The sequence below is a fragment of the Microtus pennsylvanicus genome, chromosome 1 (assembly GCF_037038515.1).
Source record: "Microtus pennsylvanicus isolate mMicPen1 chromosome 1, mMicPen1.hap1, whole genome shotgun sequence".
NCBI lineage: Eukaryota > Metazoa > Chordata > Mammalia > Rodentia > Cricetidae > Microtus > Microtus pennsylvanicus.
Window position 1 is genome coordinate 101,256,518 of NC_134579.1, and position 16,632 is coordinate 101,273,149.

General features: G+C 53.8%; 1 protein-coding gene across 6 annotated transcripts in view; it reads right to left on the bottom strand.

Annotated features, from left to right (window-relative positions):
* Rasa4b (RAS p21 protein activator 4B) overlaps positions 1 to 13,003 on the bottom strand; it is a 29,287-nt gene extending 16,284 nt beyond the window's left edge. For 4 of the 6 annotated variants that reach the window (XM_075976619.1, XM_075976647.1, XM_075976613.1 and 1 more), the window contains exons 1-7: positions 12,769 to 13,003; positions 7,470 to 7,526; positions 5,964 to 6,077; positions 5,508 to 5,569; positions 4,115 to 4,244; positions 2,450 to 2,531; positions 1,575 to 1,706 (exon numbers count right to left, since the gene is read on the bottom strand). In XM_075976619.1, the coding sequence (XP_075832734.1) occupies positions 1,575 to 1,706; positions 2,450 to 2,531; positions 4,115 to 4,244; positions 5,508 to 5,569; positions 5,964 to 6,077; positions 7,470 to 7,526; positions 12,769 to 12,977 (786 nt within the window). In that variant the 5' untranslated portion in view covers positions 12,978 to 13,003. Of the gene's footprint in view, positions 1 to 1,574; positions 1,707 to 2,449; positions 2,532 to 4,114; positions 4,253 to 5,507; positions 5,570 to 5,963; positions 6,078 to 7,469; positions 7,527 to 12,768 lie in introns of those variants that run through there. The other 2 variants (XM_075976627.1, XM_075976656.1) reach the window with 2 other exon arrangements.
* Between the last annotated feature and the right edge of the window lie 3,629 nt (positions 13,004 to 16,632).

Genomic DNA, 16,632 nt, shown 5'->3' on the forward strand with positions numbered 1-16,632 from the left:
GCCACACCCCAGCCCCTCACTGGGGGATTCTAGGCAGGGGCTCTAACACTAAGCCACACCCCAGCCCCTCTCTGGGGGATTCTAGGTAGGGGCTCTACCACTGAGCCACACCCCAGCCCCTCACTGGGGGATTCTAGGCAGGGGCTCTACCACTGAGCCACACCCCAGCCCCTCACTGGGGGATTCTAGGTAGGGGCTCTACCACTGAGCCACACCCCAGTCCCTCACTGGGGGATTCTAGGCAGGGGCTCTACCACTGAGCCACACCCCAGCCCCTCACTGGGGGATTCTAGGTAGGGGCTCTACCACTGAGCCACACCCCAGTCCCTCACTGGGGGATTCTAGGCAGGGGCTCTACCACTGAGCCACACCCCAGCCCCTCACTGGGGGATTCTAGGCAGGGGCTCCACCACTGAGCCACACCCCAGTCCCTCACTGGGGGATTCTAGGCAGGGGCTCTACCACTGAGCCACACCCCAGCCCCTCACTGGGGGATTCTAGGCAGGGGCTCTACCACTGAGCCACACCCCAGCCCCTCACTGGGGGATTCTAGGCAGGGGCTCTACCACTGAGCCACACCCCAGCCCCTCACTGGGGGATTCTAGGCAGGGGCTCTACCACTGAGCCACACCCCAGCCCCTCACTGGGGGATTCTAGGCAGGGGCTCTACCACTGAGCCGTGCCATCAGCTAATAATAACTGTTGTGATAACTATTCTTGGTTGTCAACTTGACTATGTCTGGAATTAACAAACACCCCAAAAGTAGAGGATATATCTGTGAAGGATTTCTGCTTCAGTTGAAGTAGGAAGATCTACTTTTATTTTTCAAGACAAAGTTTCTCTGTGTAGCCGTGGCTGTCCTAGAACTCACTCTCTAGACCAGGCTAGCCTTGAACTCAGAGATCTTCCTGCCTCTGCCTCCCCAGTGTTGGAATTGCAGATATGGGCCACCAGCCTGGCTTGTTATTTCATTTTCTGAGTTAGCATCCCACTATGTAAGCCCAGGGTGGCTTCAAATTTACAACAATCCTCCTGCCTCAGAATCCCAAGTGCTAGGAACACTACCATGCCTGGATTACTTTTTGTTTTGAGACAGGGTCTGCCTGAGTTGTCCAGGCTGGCTTTGAATTCACTCTGTAGCCCAGGTGGACCTTGAAATGAAGATCTTGCCTCAGCTCCCCCCTCCCCCAAATATCTGGGATGGCAGGCTTGCACTACTGGGACCTGGCTTCCAGTATAGTTCTCCTAGCATGGAGGGGCGCCTTGAAAGGGTCCCAGAATTCCAGAGCTGCCAGCTGGGAGGAATCCCAAGTTTACTACCTGAGAAAGCCGGTGGCAGGGCCAGAACGGACACCAGATGCTGCAGGTGGGGGGTGTGACCTGGGCAGGTGGGGGCTGTAGCCTGGGCAGGTGGGGGTGTGTGTGACCTAGGCAGGTGGGGGTGTGTGATCTGGGCAGGTGGGGGTGTGTGTGACCTGGGCAGGTGGGGGTGTGTGACCTGGGCAGGTGGGGGCTGTAGCCTGGGCAGGTGGAGGCTGTACCCTGGGCAGGTGGGGGCGGGGCTGGTGCTTACTTTGCCTAGAAAGTCATTCCGGCTAACAAGGTCCCAGTCCCAGGCCTCCACGGACAGTGCTTCTGCGGCTCCCTCTTCTAGCTCAAATTCAAATGTCTCGTTCCAGCGTGGGTAGCAGGATTTCTTCACCACCTGCTCCAAAAGGAATAGTATAGTGGCTCAGTTTGCAGGGCTACCCAAGGCCAGAGCATGGTAGCCCTACCCCACACAGCTCCCCTGGCTCTGTACCGTTAGCGCTTCCAGACCCAACCGGGAAGGGTGAAGAAACCCACCCCTCAGCTACTTCGGCAAGAAGACTGAAAGGTCAAGGCCAGCCTGGGCTACAAAGGGAGTTCAAGGCCAGCCTGAGCAACTCAGTGAGACTCTTGCTTCAAAAATAAAAAATGCCTTAAACCTATGAGTAAAGAAAACAGCAATTCTAGGTGCTCTCTAGTCCTCACTGCTAATGTGAGATGAACTGTTGAGTGGGTAAAGTCTGCCGCTAAGGCAATCCACCTACAAATCACTAAAAGGGCTGGGGTGTGGCTCAGTGGTAGAGCACCTGCCTAGAATCCCCCAGTGAGGGGCTGAGGTGTGGCTCAGTGGCAAAGCCCTTGCTTAGCATGTGAGTCTAGGATTCAATCCCCTATACTGAAGAACTACTTCATAAGACATCACACACTCCACCATGGGGGAAACTGAGGTCCAGAGTGGACATGGGACTTGTCCAAGGCCACACAATAAAGCAGACTACACGGAGCCCAGCTCTGGATAGGCTCCCCCGGGCTGCCACCTTCATGATGATGTTCACAGAGCTAAGAAAATCTAGACTGGGAAACTGTTTCAGGGTTTCCATGTCCCCCACTCCACCCCAGTCAGTCCCCCAGCTTCCTCACCGAGGTCTCCTGGGTCCGGCCATTGTAATGCACGCGAACGAAAGGGTCAGACGCGCCATTCCTGTCTTTCGGGGCTAGATCCCTGGGGGTGAGATAGGACGGGGATTACTGCTCCTGTGGTTTGTCTCCAGGTGAACACAGCAGGCTGGGAAGGTTTGGCTCATCCAGGCCTGCATGCTGACTGGATGGCAACTCGCCCCTCCCCCACCACGGTCACGCATCGCCCCCTTTGCCCTCCTGACTGAACAACTGCAGAGATGCCACTATGCCTGACTGTGGGCAGCAGAAGAGAGGGCAAGAACACCTGGGAACTGTCAGCCATAACGCTTCTGTCTCAGCACGCAGGAAGCTGAGGCAGAGGATCTTGAGTTTGAGGCTAGCCTGAACGACACACTCAGTCTGAGATACATAGGAAGACACTCTCTCAAAAAGTGTGTGTGGTGTGTGTGGGGGGGGCAATAGTGTCCTCCCTACCTGACTCTGAGAGGAGGCTAATGTGGCTGTAGTCCCTGGAGCAGAGGACAGAGAGGTGACTCACGGAGGGAGGAACACGTTTCTGTGTTAACCATCCTTTTGGGGGGGGGGGTTCTTTTTGAGACAGGGTTTCTCTGTGTAGCCCTGGCTGTCTTCGATCTAGCTCTGTAGACCAGGCTGGTCTCAAACTCACAGAGATCCACCTGCCTCTGCCTCCCCGGTGTTGGGATTAAAGGCGTGCGCCACCACCGCCCGGCTTGCGTTACCCATCCTGACGAGTAGAGATGCATGCTTAAGTGATGGTCCCAAGGTCCTGAGGTTGGATGCTCTACGCAACCATGTGCCGGGATGGAGTGGGTTGGAGAGGGAAGAACATGGACCTATTCCTCATGGCTCCAGCCTCAGGGCAGAAAATAAAGCTGGGGGCAGCCACCAGATGTCCAAAGTGTCAACCATGAAATGCATGTCCCTCCAGGTACCAAGGAGACCACTTCCTTCCAAATGGGCTAACAGCCTCAGGGTAAGGGGCATATTTAGTTTTTTGTTTGTTTTGTTTTGTTTTTGTGGAACTGACCAGCCGGATGCTGCTCACTGGCCCCAGGGGTAGACTGGAGGGGATGTGCTGTCTACCCACACACAAGACCTGGACATGTCATTCCCCTTTGCTCCTGTAAGAGAACGTGCACGCACATGCATGCGCAGACACACACACACACACACACACACACACACACACACACACACGGGGAGGGGGCAGGGACGACTGGACAGGGAGGAGGAAACTGGAGCCAGAAGGGAAGGCGCCTCTCCTGGAGTGTCTGTGAGTCACAGCCAGGCCCAGACAGGAGTGGGGACAGAGGTTAAAAATACCCTAGGGCTGGGGGTTAAACCTGTCATAGGTGACTCAGGCCCACAGAGCCATTCAAGCCATTGTCCCACCCCCACCCCCTGTCTGGACATATCAACAATTTTTTCCTTCCACCTACGTGAGAGATCATAAACACACACACACACACTCACAAGCACACATGTGAACACACACACAAGGTAAGTATATAATGGCGCTGGATAAGGAAGCTCAGACCTAACACTGGGACACTGGTGTCTGAGCACACAAGGGTGCACACTACCCCTGCTCCCCTACTGGACAAGCAGGCCAATCCCCACATCCCCTCCCTCAGTCCATCTCACCTGGCCTCAAGCACGGAGCAGCGCAACCGGCTGGCATGGGTCCCCGGCACCACCTCTAGGCGCAGGTGGATCTCTCCCTGCACCTCCTCATTCCGGTCCACCTCCATCAGGTGGGTCCAGCCACTGAATCCTGCGGGGCTTCACGTCAGCCAAGGATGGGGCCCACCCCCCACTCCCTTCAGCCCACCTGCTACCCAGAGCTCCTCTATTACCTCTTGAAGTCCTCTAGATATTCCCAGTGATAGATGGGGAAACTGAGGCCCAGGCGCCGAGCAGGAGTTGGAAGTGCGGATATATTTAGTTGCATGTATTGTGTGGGGCTGTGCTTTTCTGAGCATGCAGGGGCCAGAGCTGGATGTTGGGTATCTCCCGCTATCTTATATTGTGAGACAGAGTCAACCTGAAGCCCCCCCATTTCAGCTACGCTGGTTGGCCAGTGAACTCTTAGGGTCCACCTATCCCTGACAACACTGGAGTTACAGGCACAAGCAGCCATGCCTGGTTTTTTTCTTGAGTCCTGGGACAGCAAGAGCTCTCTGTCAGGAAGTCAACTTCTCATTCCCTGCTCTTTCATTATAAAGAACAGTTTCATGTAGCCCAGGCTGGCCTCACTCCCACATGTATCTGAGGATGACCTTGCGCTCCCAATCCTCCTGCCTCCACCTTCCCAACGCCAGGATTACAGGCACATACCCTGTAATACTGAGGTTGGAATTTAAGTCAGAGGTCCGGGTTCAAGGTCCGGGTTCTAGGCCTTCATTATCATTCTGTGCTTTGATTGCATGCGCCTGACCCTGACTGGTTGTGGAACTACCGACTCTATCCTCAGCTTTCCCTCCTTAAAACACGAGAACAGTGGCTCCCTCCTGGCTATTGGAGTGATGATCCGCAGGCCAGATGTGGGAGCTAAGGGTAAGGGAGCCACCAGCAAGGAAATGCACCAGGAACACCTGGTCAGCTGGGGCTGCAGCAGGAGAGGCCACCAGCCTGGCCTGGCCAGGAGGCTCCGTGAGTCAGCAGAGCCTGCCACCTCCTCATCCCCACCCCCAGCCTCACAGACAGGAACAGGTGCGTACCCTGGGAAGCCATGAGACAGTCAGAGGCTTGGCTGGCAGAGCCCAAAGGACCCGAGAGCTCTTGGGCTCAACCACCTGAAAAGCCCAGAGAGGTCAAGACCTGTCTGAGGTTCCACAGTGAGACCTGGGCAGGGCTGAGACTTCAAAAAACAGTGTGTATTCTGGAAGTAACCCAAGCGGCCCTGAATCTGGACCGGCATCAGGCCAGTCCTCTTGGGTCTGGGACTCAGGTGTGGGGAATGGACAGAAAAGAGGAGCTACATTGAGAGGTGGGAGTCAGGTACTAAATAGACCTCTGGGGAGATGGGACATCTTACCCTTTGGATGAGAGGCTAGCATATCCCTCGTGAGGCAGACCTTCCCAATAACGTCGTCCCGGCTGGGGGTGGAAAGAGAGAGTCAGAGCTGAAATATGGAACGAATTTCCCTGGAGCCCAGCAAACTCAGCCCTCCAAGCCCAGCCCCCACCCTCCAGGAAGCCATCAACTGCAGGACAGCACAATAGGGCAGATTGCAGGACGCTTGTGCAGGCTGTGGACACTCTCATGGTGATCTAAAACACACCAAACTCATGCCCCCTGGGTACCCACTTCATAGCTCACGTCACAATGTGCATGCACACGTGTGTGCAGCTAGTTCATACGCAAGCTCAGCCCCGCCTCCTCCCAGGCCCTCTGGACACCCCCACCAGTGCAGCGCAAAATAGGATGCAAAGAGGCCAGCAGTCAGCAATGGTCACATCCTGGTCCAGCTGCAGAGCAGGGCAAACTTACCTGAGAGCATCCTCATCCATGACATAGAAGGCCACCGCGTGGAACGTGGGAGGCAAATGAACTTGATACTCCTCACCCCAGAAGGGGCACAGGGTCTTCCACACAGTGGCTGTCCTACGGGAGAACGCCCTTCAACATCTGGCCATGCCACCCCTACCTTCTTTGCATCTGGTACCCGGTAATCACATTGGTTGAGCACACGTTTCCTTCCTATCTTTCAGTCATTGCTGTTGGCTTCCTGTCCACCCTGGATAGGGGATGAGCTATTACTGTAATTTGGGGACATAGATCTCACAGTTGACGGTAGCCAGTCTCGAGTAGTAGGGCAGAGGCTGAGCAGCCCTCCCCCACCAGAACAGAGCTGTCAATCAACTCATGGGATTCAACAGGACACATGGTTTCATGGGAGCTGAAGTCACCAGAGGACCAGATGGAAGCTCAGGGGGCTGCTCCGCCCCAACTACTTCTCAGGTAGGTCATGAGGACACCGGACTGTCTGCTTCTCTGTCTGTGTGGGGCAGAACCACCATAGCCCTCTCCCTGTCTGCTGCCCATGGTTTAAAGAAGGCCTGAATTTAGGCTTAGCTTGCAGTTGGTATGAGGTGTCAGCAATGGCTGCACCAGTTCAGGTGTGCATGGCAACCCAGTAGCTCTGGTCATGAACTTTAGAGGATGGGGTCCGGGTGGTGGATGGGCTAGAACAGCAAACACCAGTCCGTGGAGTTGGAGTTGGCGAGATAGCACATTGGGTGAAAGAGCTTGCTGCCCAGCCTGAGAGCCTGGGACCCACATGGTGGAAAGAGAGAACGGAATCCTGCAAATTGCTCTCTGACCTTCGCCTACAAACTGGGATGCACTTCCCCCATCCCTAAATAAATAAACGATAAAATAAATAAATAAATAATAAATAAATTAATGGCAATACATTTTAAAAACAAATCAGGGACTGGTGGAAAGGGCACATCCAGAGGAAGCAGCCCTTCTGGGTTGAAGAACGGATTTATTGGGTATGATCTCTGTGAGAGAATCTCTCAGAAGGAGAGCGGCACCAAGACAGAGCAGAACGAAGTTCTGGGGTAAGCCAGACTTGACTTCCGGTCTGGGTTTGTCAGTTCCTTCGGTGTGAGGCTCTGGGCAAGTTACCTGGTCTGAGCCTTACTTTCGCCACCTGCCCATTGCAATGAATTCCAAAGGCTGATAAAGGGTTAGCTGGGAGACTGGTGGAGACAGTGTTCTAACTGCTCATCACTGTGTCTCTCCGGTGGTAAAGATGGAACCAGGCAGGTGACAATTGCTTGCCCGCAGGGCAGGAGATAAGGATAGCTTATAGCTGAGTTTGCTGTAACTCCAAAGTTACAGGTCGGGTCTTTCTCAGCTTGGAGCAGAGACAGTACCGGAACCCCAGAGAGATGAGGGACTCCTAGCCTTCATCCATGCCCTCCAGGAGGAGCAGGTGGCTGGATGAGGGTCAGTCAGCCCTGGATTCAGGAAGGGAGCAGCGGGTACCTGATGATGGGTTCATTGTCCACCTTCACGATGCAGTAGGGGTCGCTGCTGCCCGTGCTGCAAGACAGAAGGGCAAGGGATGGGGTTGGCTGGCAGCCAGATGACACCAGGCTGGGTGAGGTCCGAGAGGAGGGGAGGGGGACTAGGGCGGGAACGTTGCCTGGGGGCGAGGCTAGGGACACTGACGGGGTGGGGCCTAGGGTGGACAATTTGCTGGAGGCGGGACTTAGGAGCGGGGCTGAAACAAGTTCTAGAGGAGCCCGGCGGGGGCGAAAAGGCAAGGTGCTGGGGACGGAGCACTGAGATGGATCCTTACTGGAGGGCTTGGGGGAACGGTCTGGAGGAGAGGCCGAGGGGGCAAGCCTGATGAATGAGGAACTACTACGGAGGTGGGGCTGTGAGCGGGGCTTTTGCAAAAATCCAGGACCTGGGCGGGGCCTGTGGGGAAGTAAGCGACTTGGCAGGGGAAACCATCTAAACCCCGGCTAAGGAGGGAAGCTTTCCGCGGGTGGGGCTGGTGGGAGGCCTGCTGGGGCGGGACTTGTAGGAAACTTTCTAGGGGCGGGGCTTAGGCAGCTTTAGCTCTGGAAGTTTCGGGGAAGGGGGACGGGAGGGGGAAGAAGAAAGGGCTTCTCCCAGGCAGTGCCTTCCATCTGCCTGAGAAGCATCCCGAGAAGACAGTGGAGACTTAGGCACCGTCTCCAGGGTGCAGCCCAAAGCCTTTCAGAACACGAGCCCCTGGGAGGGGGATGAAGAGGGACCTTCACTGTGGGCTTCTGAGTCCACGACGTGTGTGTGTGTGTGTGTGTGTGTGTGTGTGTGCTCGCGCCACTCACTGCTCCTTCTCCACCCCTCGGCTTGGTGCCAAAATAGTCTTAGCAACAAAGGCCAGGCATCTCCCAGCACCTCTAGCCTCCACACCAAAGGCTGTTGTCCCTGTATGTTTCCCTTTGAGTCTTTCCCGTTGTCCCTCCTCCTGTAAAAACCCTCTCCTGCCTCGGAGACAGAGTAGGGGACCCTTTGGGATCCTGCAGGCTACAGCTCCTGCTATCCTTCCATTTTCCGCACCCCAGGCCAGGCAAGAGCTCAACTACCCAGTAGTACCTGCCTCCCTTCAGGGCTAGAAGCTAGTGTGGGTGAGTATCTTCTTTTGTTGCTCATCACAGGGCTTGACCCAAGACAGGGGCCAAGTGTTTGCTGAGTGAATGAATGAATGAATGATCCCGAGAAAGGAGGGCTGGAGAAGGCAAGTCCAGGATTTTCCATATATTTATACCGTGGAGCTCATGAGGTTATGAGGGTAGCGGGCAAACACAGTGCCTGTTTGTCCTTCATAAAAAGGAAGTGGATTTATGTGATACAAGCTAGGGAATCCCATTTTCTACTTCCCAATTTATTTTATTTTATTTATTTATTTTTAGACACTGGGGATGGACTCAGGCCTCCCTGAATATTAGGCAAGAGTCCTAAGGCCGAGCCACATTTTCTCGACTGTCAATGGAAGCGTCTAATTAAGTACTCTTGCTGCTTAGCCATGTCCTCAGCCCCTCACTGGGGGAATTCTAAGCCAACCTTCTCTCTCTAAGCTACATTCCCAGTCCCTATGTCCCAACTGTCTATAGGGGCCCTTGAGGCAGGGAATACCACTGAAGCCCAAAGCCTCCCCCCCCCCAAAAAAAACATAACAAAACAAAACAGGAAACATCTGCCCAGGCTGTTTGGTTTCTGGAAAGCGGGAAGTGTAACATCAGCTCACGGGGTAGCTTCCCCAGAGTATCTGAGACAGCAAGGCTGGTGTGTACAAGGTCACAGATGTCGTGGAACTTCAGTGGTGGTCCCTGTGACCACACAAGTTCTCTCCCCTCCAGTGAGTCCGCCCTCCAGCATCCTAATTTGAATCGCACCAGCATCAAAGCTGTGAGATTCCAGGTCTCGCCAGGTGGTGGCCCACGCCTCTAATCCCAACAGAGGCAAGCGAATCTCTGAGTTTGAGGACAGCCTGGTCTACAAAGTGAGTTCCAGGACAGCCAAGGCTACTCAGAGAAACCCTGTCTCAAAAAAAAAAAAAAAATCCAGGCCTCAGACAATCGGGTCCTAAGTGCACTCCAGGAACAGAGCCTCAATGATCAGTGCCCTAGCTATCCTGAAACTAGCTCTTGTAAACCAGGCTGGCCTCGAACTCACAGAGATCTGCCTGCCTCTGCCTCCCGAGTGCTGGAATTAAAGGCATGAGCCACCATTGCCCAGCTAAAAAGATTTTTTTTAAAGTTGTGTGTGTGCGCACACACGTGTCTGTGTTTGGGCATGTGCACATGTGAGTACAGGTGCCAACGGAATTCAGAAGAGGATGCCGGGTCCCTGGAGCTGGAGTTACACACCCCACAAAGGTGCGGGGTACTGAACGTGGGTCCTTTGCAAAAGCAGTAAGTATTCTAAACCAAGGAGTCGTTTCGAGCCTCTGGGCTGTCTTTCTGCTTTTTTGAGACTGCTTCTCACTCTGTAACCCAGCCTAATCGCAGGCTTTTGATCCTCCTGCCTCAGCCTCCGGAGCACTTGGGTAACAGGCATGTGCCACAGGACCCAGCTTCTTTCTGGGCTGTGGCCCAGCAGAGGGTCCCCTCTGCCCTGCTAGCACTTCCTAGCTCACGGGTTCCTTGGAGCGAGACCCTTCCTTAGCTTGTGCTACAGACCCAGTGCGGCCTTGCAGAATGGATGAGTGAGTCCCGGAATGAATGACGGCGTTTATAGGCGGGACCAATGGTAGGCAAAAGCGCGGAGGCAGGAGCATGACCAGGTGGGAGAATGCACCAGAGGGGTGGGAGGAGGCAGTGTCAAGAGCAGACAGGTATCCACTGTAAAGAGCGGGGCCCAGCAGCAGTCACCAGAGAGCTCCTGGCACCTGTGCCCTAACAATGCTCCCCATCCTAGCGAGACCTGTGGAAGTGGGCCCTGTCTTCTTCCACCATTCCTTCCTCAAGCCAGTGGCCACTGGCCCAGTCTGGCGACTTGTGGGCCTCTATATTTAGGGCCTTGGCAGTTTCTAGACTGTGGAAGAGGAAGGAGAGGGCAAACCCCGAAATAGCCGTAGGCTTGTCCCCAGGGCCACAGGGTGTAGGAGCCAGTGGGGCACAGCTTTTTGTCCAGCCTACCCAGGTACCCAGGGATGGAAGGTGGTAGGAGAGGATGGAGAGGCAGAATCAGAACACGTCTCACAATGGCAGCTGAAGAAGAAGAAAGGAATGGCAGGTGCGGTGACACACTCATATAATGTCATATACCCTGGGAGGCAGAGGGAGGATGGTGAGCTTGAGACAGCCGGAGACACAGGGTGAGGAATATATCCCTATGGTACAGGAGCTCAGAGACATGAGTCACGGCCTCTGCCCTCACACTTGTCAGGGACTGGCAACCCCTGGAGGCTTCTACTCGGTGACCAGAATGTCTAAGAGCAACAACTGGATCCAAGAACCCTTCCCAAAGGCTCTAGGGAAAGCCTGGAGAACGTTTGAGAAAGGTGTTGTAGGATGAATAGGAGTTTTCGGGGGGAGGGTGTTCTAAAACGGGATGTCAGAGGGTCTCCAATATTTGAAAGCAGAACTGATCAAGAGAAAGGCCCAAATGTGGGGGCTGGCATTTATGAGCTGGCTCAAGAGGCAGTTTTCAGGTCAGGGCTGTGCACATAGCCAGCCACCAGGTGCAAGGAGAGGAACGGTGATCAGGGGTGTCAGGAGAAGCAGGCTGGGAAGCAGGGCCTGGAAAGAGATTCCAGACTTAGGATTCCCAGGACTGGGTGGCCCCTTTCCTGGGGGTGGAGACCTCGTTCCAGAGTCCCAGAGCGGTGGGGCCCAGGTAGGCACAGCCCAAGAGCTTCTGGAGTCAGGCAGTGGAGTAAGCAGCTGGCAGAGCCGAGAAGGGGAGGAGGTGACAGACGGAAGGGGCTGCTCCTCCCAGCCACCACCAGCCAGAGGAAGCCAAGATGACCTGGTTTACTAGTGCCCAAGGAAGGGAGGGAGTCAGGGAGTGGGGGGGGGGGGACGGACTGGAAGGGACTGGGGAGCTGTGGGGGATGGAACCCTTCATCGAAGCTCATCCAGCCCCCACCCTAGAGACCTAATTCCCACTGGCGCCCCTCCTCTCTCCACGCACGGAAACCCACCTTGAGAAGGCCCACCCTCCTCCCTCCGCATTGCCATGGCAACTGCTGAGCTGGACTCTTCAGGCCCAGGGGGCCTTGAACTGGAACTGCTCCTGGCGCTGAGAGTGCCGGGAGGGCCGCCGGAGAGAGATGCCCTCCCGCCTCCGCTGCTTCTGGCTTCTCCGTTCTCTGCAGCCAGGAACCCACCGGGGACCCGGAGCGGACTTTGAACCCTAGGTCTCTGCCCCACCTCTTTCTTTAGTTTTATGATTTCCACTTCTCCCCGATACTAGGATTTCAGACACTCGGCTAACAGAAAAGGAAACCAAGGCTTTGCAAAAAACGAATGGTCTAAGGCTGCACGTAAAAAAGCCACGAAGCACATTCGAGGAGTCCCGCGGTTGATCTCGGGAACCTACGGGGAAACAGTGTGATAAAGGGGTGCCTGCAAGCTTCCCAAATCTGGCCAGGGATTAGAAGAAGCTTTATTAAATATAGCAATGCAGGTTAGGAACCCTAGATTCAAGATTTTGTTTTGACACCTTCAGCTAGCATTGCATGTCTGTGGGCCTCGCTTTTCTATTCTGTAAAATGGACCGAAGAGAAATGCCTTGCAGGGAGCGATTTAAGGGCGGGCTCTCGCAAAGTCCAGGGAGACTAAATCCTCCCTCTTTGCATCACTCCTGGCCCCCTGACTGACTCCTCACTTTTCCCCTGCCCAAATGAACAGCAAGCAAGTCTGGCGGACAACTCGAGGTTATTATGGGCTCTGGAAGTACCGGGAAAGAACGCTGATTGTTAAGGGGCATTCCGCTCCTTCCAGCCACACCCTGGGCAGTTCTCACTACGAGGCCACCCCAGCGCCAGCCTCAGTCCTTTAAAACCCCTGCCCCTTTGAACCCCGATTTACTGCCTCTCCCAGATCGAGAAACTCCCTCCCCTACCTCCTGCCTTCAGCTATTGCCTCCCCCTCCATCCCAGTCAAGGTACCCACAGTTAATCTCACTGCCCCCATTTTCCTAGCCAATCCCCCTTCGTGGCTGCCCATGCCACACCTTCTCCACCGCTCTCTTTGTGGGGAGGCCCTAAGGACCCCCGCAAAGGTCAAGTGTATAAAAGGGGATTCCAGCAAAGTTGGGGTAGCCACCCCTATCCGTTACTCACATGTCCTTAGCAGGCAGATTTTTCCCTTCTACGATTCGGATGAACAACGAGCTGCGCCTGGCCATAGCGGGTCGGCGACGTGGAGGCCTGGCGGGGAGGGATCCGGACGCCTGGGTCCCCTCCCGGGGGCAGCGCGAGTGGCGCGGCTGGCAGGCTGGTGCCAGGACAGGGAGGGGAGCCCTGGGGCGGAGGGATCGCCTCCACTCCATTCACCCCTCCCCGTCCCTCGTGCGAGGGCGGGAAGATACTGCATGGAAGGACCAATCAGAGGGCTGGCTGCACACAATGGGCGTGGCCTCTGAGGCCCGCGTCCCTCGTTGGTCATCTGGAGCGAGGAGGGGTGGGGTCTGAGAGGAGCGCCTCCTCCTCCACCACCTGAATCTCTGCTGGGGCGCGATCCCCGAGCAAGGGCTGACGCTAGCGGAGAGACCTGAGTGTGTGTTCCGGAAAATGCTATTTGTGGGAACGTGCCAAAGGGATGCAGGCGTATGCCCACCAGATCGGGATCGCCCCGGCCACCCGAGTCTGCGCGGGATGCACAGTGCAGTTGCAAATCCATGAATGAATGCGCGCTGGGAGAAACTTCGTTGGCAAGGCAGAGTTTTTAACAGGCCAGGAAAAATGTGGCGAAGACCCGGGCAGTCGAGAAGTTTGGGGACATCAAGTCTGGAAAATAGGGTTGTTCTGGGGGGCGTTTTTGTGTTGTGCTTTCGTGTATGTGTAGGTGTGCAGCTGCACGTACATGTGTGCGTGTGGAAGCCAGAGGTCAACCTCCGAGATCATTCCTCAAGATCCGCCCACCGTTAAAATAATTTGTTTCACATTGGTTGATTAATTGTGGGGTTGTGACTTGCGTGCCGTGACCCCAAGTGGAGATCAGAGGACAACCCACAGGAATCTGTTCTACCCTTCCACCTTACGGGTCTCAGGGATCAAACCTCACGTCGTCAGGTTTGGCGCAGGAACCTTTATCCACTGAGCCATCGCCCTGCCCCACCTTGGTCTCTCACTGGCTTGAAACTTACGCTGCAGTTTAGACTGGCTGGCTACTGAGGTTCAAGGAGCCACCTGTATGGATACAAGATACAAGGAGGTGACGCCATACCCAGCGGTCCATTAGTTCTGGGAACTGAACTTATGTTCTTCTCTTCTCTTCTCTTCTCTTCTCTTCTCTTCTCTTCTCTTCTCTTCTCTTCTCTTCTTCTCTTTCCCTCTTTCTTATTTATTTATTTGGCTTTTTTGCGACAGGATTTTTCTGTGTAACAGTCCTGCCTATCCTGGAACTGCTTGGCAGACCAGGCTGGCCTCGAACTCACTGAGATTTAGCAATGGAACCATCCATCTCCCTAGCCCGAGATTTGTATTCCAGCCCTCTGCCCCACCCATACTGGTGACTGAACCTAGGTCCTTGAGTATACTAGGCAAGAACTCTGCTACTGAAACAGGGAACTCAGGAGTTCACAAGGCTGCCCCAGGCAAGGGCACAGGCAGGGGGCACTCTTGGCCTCCCTGGGTAGCAGGTGACTGCAGGTGTTTTCACCTACAATGGTCCTTCACGAACAGGCAGAGCCACCTTCCTAGAATGATCCACTTCTGTGATTCCTTCCCTTGTCCAAAAGCCAGAGTTCTGGGTCTGTAAGATCCGTCTCCTCCTCCACCTCAAGCAACAGCCCTCCAAGTCTAGCTGCAGACTGGAGTCGCAGCCCCTGCTCTACTGCTTCCTAGCTATCCCATCCTTGCAAAGAGCTGGGAAGAAGATCACTGCAAGGGGCATGAAGCAAGATTCTCATTCCTATAATATTCTAGTTTTCTTTTCTTTTTTTGGGGGGGGGGTCTCTGTAGCTTTGGAGTCTCTCCTGGAACTTCCTCTGTAGACCAGGCTGGCCTTGAACTTACAGAGTTGAGATCTCTGACTCCCAAGTGCTGGGATTAAAGGCGTGTGCCACCACCATCCAGCTAGTTTTCTCTTTTAATTTAAATTAAAATTTATCATTTGTCTGTGTGTGTGCACACATGCAATCGTGACTTGTGGCAGTCACTTCTCTCCTTCCATCGTTGGCTCCAGGGGTGAAGCCCAGATGACCAGGCATGAGTGACAAGCTGGTTCACCTGTTGAGCTATCTTGCTGGCTCCAATGCCCTAGTTTTTAAAACTGTTCATGATCACCATTTTTTCCACGTGTTATTTATTTGTGTGGGGTGCCTTTGTGTCATGGCTTGGGCATGGACATCAGAGGACCACTCTCAGGGATCCATTGCTCCTTCCCCTGGGTTCTGGGGACTGAACTCTGTAATGAGGCGCCGAAGCAGGAGATTTTCCGTGATGAGCTACTTCATGGCCCCACCCCACCCCTTTTTGAAAATTGCTCTGCAAAATTGGAGCATGGTGGACTGGAGAGATGGCTCAGCGGTTAAACCATTGCCTGCTCTTCCAATTCCCAGCAACCACATGGTGGCTCACAACCATCTGTAATGAGGTCTGGTACCCTCTTCTGGCCTGCAGGCATACATGTAGACAGAATACTATATATATATATAATAAATAAATAAACTTTTTTTTAAATGGAGCATGGTCTCAGATGTCTGTAATCCCAGTCCTTGGTACATGATCAAGAGTTCAAAATCATTCTTGGCTACACAGTAAGCCCAGGGCCAGCCAGGGCCTGAACCAGGCCCTGTTTTCAAATTTTTCAATAGTAAAGAAAGAAAGAAAATAAAGAGAGGAAGGGAGAAAGGAGAAAAAGAGGCGAAAGGAAGGAAAGATTTTGTTATGAAATCTTCCCTTATGCTTCCACTCCAGATCAGCCCACTGCCCACTCCCCTCTTCACCTCTACTCTCCACAAATATCTGCCCTTCTAACTCACACATCCGACAGGCTTTTTTTTTTTAAATCTAGACTCAGCATATGAAATAAAACATGCAATATTTGCCTTTCTAAGTCTGAGGGCTTTTCTTAGCACAATGCTCTTCAGTTCGACCCATTTTTTGTACAAGTGACATAATTTTGTTCTTTCTTACAGATGAATAGGTTCTATTGGGGATACAGACATATTTATGTGCAACACATGGGTGCAGTACTCCTGGAGGCCAGAAGAGGGCACCAGATCCCTCTGGAACGAAAGCCACCTGTTATAGGTGCTTGGAATCAAACTCAGGTCCTCTGTAAAAGCAGCAGATACTCTTTGTCTCTGAGCCCCCCCACCTCCACCTCTCCTCCTCTCTCTCTCTCTCTCTCTCTCTCTCTCTCTCTCTCTCTCTCTCTCTCTCTCCATCAACCCACCTATCTGCATTTTATGCATTCCCCTGATGACAGACAGCTGGCTACCTTCGCATTTTGACTGTTTCAAATGGATGTTGGAGCTTTCCTGTGGGATGCTGACCTGAGATTCCTCTTTTTCTACTCATACATGAACCACAACCACTTGCTGTATTTAGAGACAGGTGTGGTGTGACACACCTGTAATTCCAGCACCTGGAAAGTGGAATCAGGACAATTAGGAGCTCAAGGTCATGTCTGCCATAATGACTTCCAGGAGAGTCCAGGCTGTGTGAGACTCTCCCACAGACAAAGCCACCAACAGACAGGAAGGTTGCCAACTGCGATGAGTTCAGCAATTATTTCTCACTGATCTTGTAATATTTAAATGGCACACACAAAACAATGACTCCTTGGAGTGCCTTTGACTATTTTGTTTCTCTTTCTAAAATTTTGTTACACTAACTGGGTGGCAGTGGCACACGCCTTTAATCCCAGCACTTGGGAGGCAGAGGCAGGGGAATCTCTGTGAGTTAGAGGGCAGCTTGGCCTATAAAACGAGTTTCAGGACATCCAGGGTGGTTACAGAAAAAAAAACACACAAAAAA